At 34.1% G+C, this 9979-nt stretch overlaps 2 protein-coding genes across 4 annotated transcripts in view; both read left to right on the top strand.

Moving 5' to 3' along the window:
• Positions 1-2334: 2334 nt before the first annotated feature.
• On the top strand, positions 2335-3264 carry LOC107600007 (SWI/SNF-related matrix-associated actin-dependent regulator of chromatin subfamily B member 1-A-like). 2 transcript variants are annotated; one of them, XM_016291775.1, is made up of 3 exons: positions 2335-2473; positions 2794-2905; positions 3040-3264. In XM_016291775.1, the coding sequence occupies exons 1-3, from the start codon at positions 2390-2392 to the stop codon at positions 3150-3152; spliced, it is 309 nt and encodes a 102-aa protein (XP_016147261.1). In that variant the 5' UTR covers positions 2335-2389; the 3' UTR covers positions 3153-3264. The 2 variants fall into 2 exon arrangements, with proteins under 2 accessions (XP_016147261.1, XP_016147260.1); XM_016291774.1 differs by having other exon boundaries at positions 3019-3222.
• Positions 3265-7248: 3984 nt separating this feature from the next.
• LOC107600005 (SWI/SNF-related matrix-associated actin-dependent regulator of chromatin subfamily B member 1-A-like) overlaps positions 7249-9979 on the top strand; it is a 7582-nt gene continuing 4851 nt past the window's right edge. Inside the window, exons 1-3 of one of the 2 annotated variants that reach the window (XM_016291771.1) lie at positions 7249-7387; positions 7708-7819; positions 7933-8062. In XM_016291771.1, coding sequence (XP_016147257.1) covers positions 7304-7387; positions 7708-7819; positions 7933-8062 — 326 coding nt within the window. In that variant the 5' untranslated portion in view covers positions 7249-7303. The remainder of the gene's footprint in view (positions 7388-7707; positions 7820-7932; positions 8063-9979) is intronic. The other variant, XM_016291772.1, reaches the window with a different exon arrangement.

Here is a 9979-nt window from a genome sequence, read left to right on the forward strand (position 1 = left end):
AGTATTAAATATATAATTAGGAAATACATTCCAAGGACTTTCTCTATTCTTCATAAACTCTATCAACCATTTAATTTTAAAAGTGTCATTGAGAGTATTATAATCTAAGACCTCCAGTCCCCCTTGCTCTTTAGGATTACAAATTACCTCCTTTTTTAAATAATGTGGGGGGTTTTTCCAAATAAAGTTATAAAGAATCTAAACTAGATCTTTAATAATCTTGGGAGGCACATCTAACGATAATGATGTGCAAACAGATCTAGACATACCTTCCTCCTTTGACAATAATACCCTCCCAAATATTGAGATGTCCCTCATTATGGGGGGTTTTTCCAAATAAAGTTATAAAGAATCTAAACTAGATCTTTAATAATCTTGGGAGGCACATCTAACGATAATGATGTGCAAACAGATCTAGACATACCTTCCTCCTTTGACAATAATACCCTCCCAAATATTGAGATGTCCCTCATTAACCACAAATTAAATTTCTTTTTAGTTTTCTCAATAATTGGTTCAAAAATTTAACTGACTCCTATGTTTTTCATTTTTACAAATTATTACACCTAAATATGTTAATTTATGTTTGGCTGGAATATTCTCTATTTCTGAAGAGGAGCAATCTTTGAGGGGAAATAATACAGGTTTATCTAAATCAATCTATCAATATATCTAATTATTTTTGGTACTTCAAATTTGTTTTTCAAAAACACTGTAGTGCCATCAGCAAACTAGTTTAAACTGTAAACCTAAAGCTGTGATACCATTCAATTGATTTCTTTTTATATGCGATGCTAAACCTTGAGTGACTACCAAAAATAAAAAAGGCGAGAGAGGGCATCCTTGCCTAATGCCACCATGAATGTCAAATCTTTGTGAGGTAACATGAGCAAGTTTGACAGAACTATTACACCCATTATACAATGGTTTATCTGCTTTCAAAAACATATCTCCAAAACCAAACAATTTAATAACTGTGAAAACAAAATTATGAATCACCGTATCAAATGCTTTATAGAAATCAATAAATAAACTATCATCCTCAATAAAGTGATTATAATCAATCATATCTAAGACTAGTCTAATATTATTCCTGATATGACGGCCTTGCATAAACCCAGACTGTTCTATATCAATTATTTTGTCTAAACCTTGCTTCGGTCTTATAGCAAAAATCATTGTAAAGAATTTACTGTCATTATTTAATAAACTAATAGGCCTCCAATTTTCAATGAATAACTTGTCTTTATTAGGTTTGGGAATCAGTGTTATAATTCCTTGTTTTAATGAAACAGGCAATTCACCATTTTGTATAGGCTAGTTTCTACAAATACTAACAATAAGACAAAAAAAAAAGTTCTTTAGAAAAAGTCTTGTAAAAGTTGCCTGGAGATTTGTTATTCTTTATTTGTTGAATAACTCTTCTTTTTTTTTTTATTAAGTACAAAATCTGAATACAACAAACTGGCATTAATTAGTATACAAAAAAGATTCTGGTATGGAAGGCTCAACACAATAGAATCATAATAAGCTCCAGACAAATCATATAACAAAACATTCCAAGAAACATCAAATACAAATCAATTAAATAATAAAAAATACATAATTACAACAAATTATATAATACAAACAAATTAGGTAGTTTTATTGCTTTTGGAGTTTTCATTTTACTAAGGGCATCTGAGAAGTATTTTAGATCAATTTGAAATACAATAAACAAAGGAGGGGATTTAAAATATCTACATTTATTTATAAAGTATTTTGCTAATAATATAATATTATTAATCAAATCGTACAAAACAGAGCACTCTTTGGTTATATTCCGTACATTACATCTTGTAAGGTTAGAGTTAAACCATCAACAATCCCCCCCCTCTCTACCATCCAGTCCTGCAATGCTTTCCAAAAAGACTGCGACAAACTACATGTAAAAAATACATGTTCTGTATCTTCAACTAAACATTTGCATAAATAATGTTGAATAACTCTTTTTTTTATGGGTTTTAATGTTTTTTTATTTTTATTTTTTTATTAAGAACATTATATACACAAAGATAAAAGCAGTCACAATGTAGAACAAAAGGGAAAAAAAGAAAGAAAGAAAACTACAGGGTACAAAACAGGGGTATATAACTAATCACAAAAGATCACATCAAAGGAAAAGATTAAAAGACTTACACATTTCAGTTGTTTTTAAAGCCTTCTTGTTACACGAGTTAAAGATAGTCCCAAAGTAATGCTGCAATTCAGCAAGCAAAACATAAAACAGGGTTTTTTTTACCTGAAAATTGATGTTGAATAACTCTTTCAAATTAAATTCGGAGCCCGCATACGTCATTTTCCTGCGCCAAACAGCTCGGAGTCGGAACGCGTTGCGCTAACGTTCAATATGGCGTTAAGCAAAACATACGGACAGAAACCTATTAAATTCCAACTAGAGGAGGATGAAGAATTTTACATGATTGGATCAGAGGTGTGTAATTTAACGCACTAAGCTATTTTATGTTTGTATAAACCGAATATTGTGTTGCATTGAGTGCTAATACACCAGCTAGCTTGCTAAGATTACCGTCGATTGGGATAAGATCGCTAACTGAGGATTCATGGAAAGGAGTCAGTCCCGGCGTTTTACACATCAGGTCTATACCTGATATACCTGGGTGTCCTTTGCGGTGTAGTTGCATTATTACACGATGTGAGCTCACCGGAGATAAATAGATAAAGAGTACAGACACTGGCAGAACTACGGCTAATTATTTAGTCAGCCCTGTTCCATTATGTGTCTGTGTTTAGGTGGGGAATTACTTACGTATGTTCAGAGGGTCTTTATATAAGCGCTACCCATCACTCTCAAGAAGGCTAGCGACAGTAGAGGAGAGAAAGAAAATAGTAGCATCATCTCACGGTAAGTGTGAATTCACTGTAAACATTTGATCAAAGGTCTGAGGATTTAAAAGGGTTCAAGTTGGCTGGAAGTGGCACTTTCTATCTTACAGTATAAGCAATGTTTTGTGTTAGATCACGGTTACACCACTTTAGCCACCAGTGTGACGCTGCTGAAGGCCTCCGAAGTAGAGGAGATATTTGAGGGACATGATGAGAAGTACAAGGCTGTGTCCATCAGCACTGAACCTCCAGCCTATCTCAGGTAAACCATTTCTCACCTTTGATGAAGAAAATGCATTCACACTTGCTTCAAATTTGAACATGGCCATTGCAGAGGATTCTTATGCATAACACAAATGACAACAATTACATTTTTCATAATTGACTATAATTGTACTCTTGTTACATTATGTAGATAATAAAAAGAAGACATTTAGTGCAATAAGCTTCTTTCGTTGGGCTTCTCCTTTCCTCTGTTTTTGCAAGAGATAAATTACATTCATATAAATATCTTAATTTATGAATTTTATATATATTTTTTCGTTTCAACAAACAACCCAAAAGAAAGAATCATATAATCATTTTATGCACCAGTTTATCAATACATAAACATCATCCACATATGGTTTAAATAGGAAAATGCCACACAGAGATCTGTACATATTTTCGGGTTATGGCATGAGTGAGGAAATTAATCTTATGGTACAGTATTTAGTGGACATGAGGCCCGTTCACACCTAGAACAATAACTATTAAAACAACTGTAACAATAAATATATTAGCATCCACACCAATGGACAATAACATTCTGTTGTTTATTATAAGGTCTTTTGTTTTGTTTTGTTCTTCATCCAGCCATAGTTGTTGAATGACAGCACATCTGCTTTAAAGGGGTCATATGTTGCTAAAAAGAACATTATTTTGTGTATTTGGTGTAATGAAATGTGTTTATGCGGTTTAAGGTTCAAAAAACACATTATTTTCCACGTACTGCACATTATTGTTTCTCCTCTATGCCCCGCTTTTCTGAAATGCGTCGATTTTTACAAAGCTCATCGGTCTGAAAAGCGAGGTGTGTTGTGATTGGCCAGCTATCCCAACCCTCTACATTGTGAGTAAATCGCTCGCATATGTGACTAAATCTTCACTCTGGGCGACTAAATTATGTCTAATATCAGCCAATGGCTAATAAATTCTCAGATTTTACTCGCCAGTGTGAGTTAGAGGCTAAGTATAAGTTTAGCACAGATATATTTTCACTCGCCAAACACTCTGAGCGCTTCAGAGTATCATTCTCTGTCAAGCGATCTGTGATATTTTCCATTTCATCTCAATGGATGTGCATGTGTATTTGGCGTAACGTAAACTGTAGTGTGAAGGCACACGACTCACCGTCGCTTTCTCTCACATGCGCAAAGAGAGAGAGAGAGAGAGAGAGTCTTACATAACATGCAGAATTGATGCGCTACATGTAAACGATATTCTTTGTTGTATTTTCCTGTCAAAATAACTATAATAATAATAATATAAAGAATTCTTCAGCTTGTAAGACCTGCCAGGTTCTCCGGTAGTGGGCGGAACTAATGTGCAGTGAAATCTCATTGGCTGGCGCTCACTTATTATCGTCCCTGTTTTGATTTCAGCAAATCAGTTCCAGCGAACGCATACAACCTGATTAACATTCATGAATCCAGCAGCTTGTTAATCCTTGGTGCGTTTTATATTGTTCTTATTAGTAGAATTTGTATATTATTATTAGTTTTTTTCCCTGACTGACCAAAAAAAGCACCACCACCAGTCCTAAGTTCAGTTAAAATGACTAATTTGCATTCATACATAGTTACCAAATTTTAATTCTAATTACTAAACTTCTATTATTAAACAATACTTGATTATCATATTATAATGCTTGACTGACTGATGTTAAGAGTGTACTTTCAGATATTTAAAAAGCTGTGCCATTTTACAAACATTTATATATATATAAAGGCTGGTACTAAACATGCTGAAATCAGATCATCTTCATGTTGAAGCTGCTGGTTTGGAGGACGACTCTGGATTCTAGATGACACATTGCATGTTTCATCTGCATCATCAGAGATGACATGAGGGGGGTTCAGCCCCATCATGTCTGCAAACTGGACTCTCTTTCCACGGACTACAGTCGGATGTTCCTTGTGTGAAGAAGATTCATCCTGGTATAGATCTACAGGCAGAGATTTGGCTCTGTGCTTTTCAGTTTTTGGTGAATAAGGTGATGATTCTGGTTCAGACAGACACTCGGTCTCATCCAAAGTTGGAGTTTTCTCTGACTGCTCAGTGTCCATGTGCATTCATCATATTGACCAATTCCGATGTAATTGAGGAGCAGAAAGTCTTTTAAATATAAGAACTGGACCTGCAGACTTGCGTAAGAAAGATGCTTGACAAATACTACGTGCACAGCAAAGTCACATGTCTTTGCAAACAAATGGGTGATGTCTAATCAGCAAAAAATGACTTTTAAAAGCCAGAAACCAGCCCAGGGCTTTTATAATCTTAGTTATTTAATATATTTATCAATAAATTTTGACCAATCAAGAGCATTTTAATTTAAGCTATTTTGACAAGATTTTTCTTTTTTAATATCATAAAATTCATATTTATTTAGAGTAGCCCAGTTTTTTTTTATGTATGTTTAATGTATAATAATAAACAAGAATCGTAAAGAACATCCAGTCTTTAAAGTCACATTTAGTCTTCTACTGTATGTAATCTGGTCTGTCAATCACTGTCTAGTGCAGAAACAGTATGAGGTACTGCAGAGGGATTGTGCGCACATGTATCTATTTACACTCTTCATGACACAACAGAGTGCAGTCAGTTTCATAATTATTTTCTCATCATTTACTCACCAAGTTGTTCCAAGCCTCTATGAGTTTCTTTGTTCTGGTGAAGGTATTTTGAAGAATGTTCAACTAAATTAAACTAAACTGTTTGGTTACCAACATTCTTCAAAATATCTTCTTTTGTGTTCAACGGAAGAAAAAAGTTCATACAGGTTTGGAACAACTTGAGGTTGAGTAAATTATGACAGTTTACATTTTTGGGTGAACTATCACTTTAATTTTAGAGGATTCTTTTGGATTGGTTCCAAATTATGATTAAATACCCTAACGATTTCCTTGAAAATGTCTTACAAATTCAAAATTGACAAAAAGGGGGAATTGCTAGAGTTATTTTTTTTTGTAAGACGTTAACACTGCATCATATTATTATTATTATTATTATTTAGTTCTAAAATAGTAACTCGATTAAGTTTTAAGTTAACGTACATTTATAATAACTCAGAATAACACAGACGTTTATTTTATTTAAACAGATAAGGTAACAAATCTGAACTGTTTTATTGTATGTTTTTTAATTGAAAAACAACCTATTTACATACAAATTCTGAACTGATTAATTTTTATTTTATTTTTTTTATTAAGTACAAAATCTGAATACAACAAACTGGCATTAATTAGTATACAAAAAAGATTCTGGTATGGAAGGCTCAACACAATAGAATCATAATAAGCTCCAGACAAATCATATAACAAAACATTCCAAGAAACATCAAATACAAATCAATTAAATAATAAAAAATACATAATTACAACAAATTATATAATACAAACAAATTAGGTAGTTTTATTGCTTTTGGAGTTTTCATTTTACTAAGGGCATCTGAGAAGTATTTTAGATCAATTTGAAATACAATAAACAAAGGAGGGGATTTAAAATATCTACATTTATTTATAAAGTATTTTGCTAATAATATAATATTATTAATCAAATCGTACAAAACAGAGCACTCTTTGGTTATATTCCGTACATTACATCTTGTAAGGTTAGAGTGAAACCATCAGCAATCACACCCTTCTCTACCATCCAGTCCTGCAATGCTTTCCAAAAAGACTGCGACAAACTACATGTAAAAAATACATGTTCTGTATCTTCAACTAAACATTTGCATAAATAATGTTGAATAACTCTTTTTTTTATGGGTTTTAATGTTTTTTTATTTTTATTTTTTTATTAAGAACATTATATACACAAAGATAAAAGCAGTCACAATGTAGAACAAAAGGGAAAAAAAGAAAGAAAGAAAACTACAGGGTACAAAACAGGGGTATATAACTAATCACAAAAGATCACATCAAAGGAAAAGATTAAAAGACTTACACATTTCAGTTGTTTTTAAAGCCTTCTTGTTACACGAGTTAAAGATAGTCCCAAAGTAATGCTGCAATTCAGCAAGCAAAACATAAAACAGGGTTTTTTTTACCTGAAAATTGATGTTGAATAACTCTTTCAAATTAAATTCGGAGCCCGCATACGTCATTTTCCTGCGCCAAACAGCTCGGAGTCGGAACGCGTTGCGCTAACGTTCAATATGGCGTTAAGCAAAACATACGGACAGAAACCTATTAAATTCCAACTAGAGGAGGATGAAGAATTTTACATGATTGGATCAGAGGTGTGTAATTTAACGCACTAAGCTATTTTATGTTTGTATAAACCGAATATTGTGTTGCATTGAGTGCTAATACACCAGCTAGCTTGCTAAGATTACCGTCGATTGGGATAAGATCGCTAACTGAGGATTCATGGAAAGGAGTCAGTCCCGGCGTTTTACACATCAGGTCTATACCTGATATACCTGGGTGTCCTTTGCGGTGTAGTTGCATTATTACACGATGTGAGCTCACCGGAGATAAATAGATAAAGAGTACAGACACTGGCAGAACTACGGCTAATTATTTAGTCAGCCCTGTTCCATTATGTGTCTGTGTTTAGGTGGGGAATTACTTACGTATGTTCAGAGGGTCTTTATATAAGCGCTACCCATCACTCTCAAGAAGGCTAGCGACAGTAGAGGAGAGAAAGAAAATAGTAGCATCATCTCACGGTAAGTGTGAATTCACTGTAAACATTTGATCAAAGGTCTGAGGATTTAAAAGGGTTCAAGTTGGCTGGAAGTGGCACTTTCTATCTTACAGTATAAGCAATGTTTTGTGTTAGATCACGGTTACACCACTTTAGCCACCAGTGTGACGCTGCTGAAGGCCTCCGAAGTAGAGGAGATATTTGAGGGACATGATGAGAAGTACAAGGCTGTGTCCATCAGCACTGAACCTCCAGCCTATCTCAGGTAAACCATTTCTCACCTTTGATGAAGAAAATGCATTCACACTTGCTTCAAATTTTAACATGGCCATTGCAGAGGATTCTTATGCATAACACAAATGACAACAATTACATTTTTCATAATTGACTATAATTGTACTCTTGTTACATTATGTAGATAATAAAAAGAAGACATTTAGTGCAATAAGCTTCTTTCGTTGGGCTTCTCCTTTCCTCTGTTTTTGCAAGAGATAAATTACATTCATATAAATATCTTAATATATGAATTTTATATATATTTTTTCGTTTCAACAAACAACCCAAAAGAAAGAATCATATAATCATTTTATGCACCAGTTTATCAATACATAAACATCATCCACATATGGTTTAAATAGGAAAATGCCACACAGAGATCTGTACATATTTTCGGGTTATGGCATGAGTGAGGAAATTAATCTTATGGTACAGTATTTAGTGGACATGAGGCCCGTTCACACCTAGAACAATAACTATTAAAACAACTGTAACAATAAATATATTAGCATCCACACCAATGGACAATAACATTCTGTTGTTTATTATAAGGTCTTTTGTTTTGTTTTGTTCTTCATCCAGCCATAGTTGTTGAATGACAGCACATCTGCTTTAAAGGGGTCATATGTTGCTAAAAAGAACATTATTTTGTGTATTTGGTGTAATGAAATGTGTTTATGCGGTTTAAGGTTCAAAAAACACATTATTTTCCACGTACTGCACATTATTGTTTCTCCTCTATGCCCCGCTTTTCTGAAATGCGTCGATTTTTACAAAGCTCATCGGTCTGAAAAGCGAGGTGTGTTGTGATTGGCCAGCTATCCCAACCCTCTACATTGTGAGTAAATCGCTCGCATATGTGACTAAATCTTCACTCTGGGCGACTAAATTATGTCTAATATCAGCCAATGGCTAATAAATTCTCAGATTTTACTCGCCAGTGTGAGTTAGAGGCTAAGTATAAGTTTAGCACAGATATATTTTCACTCGCCAAACACTCTGAGCGCTTCAGAGTATCATTCTCTGTCAAGCGATCTGTGATATTTTCCATTTCATCTCAATGGATGTGCATGTGTATTTGGCGTAACGTAAACTGTAGTGTGAAGGCACACGACTCACCGTCGCTTTCTCTCACATGCGCAAAGAGAGAGAGAGAGAGAGAGAGTCTTACATAACATGCAGAATTGATGCGCTACATGTAAACGATATTCTTTGTTGTATTTTCCTGTCAAAATAACTATAATAATAATAATATAAAGAATTCTTCAGCTTGTAAGACCTGCCAGGTTCTCCGGTAGTGGGCGGAACTAATGTGCAGTGAAATCTCATTGGCTGGCGCTCACTTATTATCGTCCCTGTTTTGATTTCAGCAAATCAGTTCCAGCGAACGCATACAACCTGATTAACATTCATGAATCCAGCAGCTTGTTAATCCTTGGTGCGTTTTATATTGTTCTTATTAGTAGAATTTGTATATTATTATTAGTTTTTTTCCCTGACTGACCAAAAAAAGCACCACCACCAGTCCTAAGTTCAGTTAAAATGACTAATTTGCATTCATACATAGTTACCAAATTTTAATTCTAATTACTAAACTTCTATTATTAAACAATACTTGATTATCATATTATAATGCTTGACTGACTGATGTTAAGAGTGTACTTTCAGATATTTAATATTAGTATAGTATAATTAGTATTTCAGTCTGGCGAGTAAACACTAAAATTTACTAGCCAATGGCGATTCAATTGCCAAGGTTTCCGTAGAGGGTTGTGTCCTGTGTGTTGTGATTGGCTGAATACCTCAAGCGTGTGACGGAAATGTTACGCCCCTCACCATACTGTGATGCCGTGTCCCGGCCGGAGCGACGAGACAAAAACATTAAAACCCATTACAAACGAGGCAT

The sequence above is a fragment of the Sinocyclocheilus grahami genome, unplaced genomic scaffold (assembly GCF_001515645.1).
Source record: "Sinocyclocheilus grahami isolate Dianchi unplaced genomic scaffold, SAMN03320097.WGS_v1.1 scaffold276.1, whole genome shotgun sequence".
NCBI classification, from domain to species: Eukaryota; Metazoa; Chordata; class Actinopteri; order Cypriniformes; family Cyprinidae; genus Sinocyclocheilus; species Sinocyclocheilus grahami.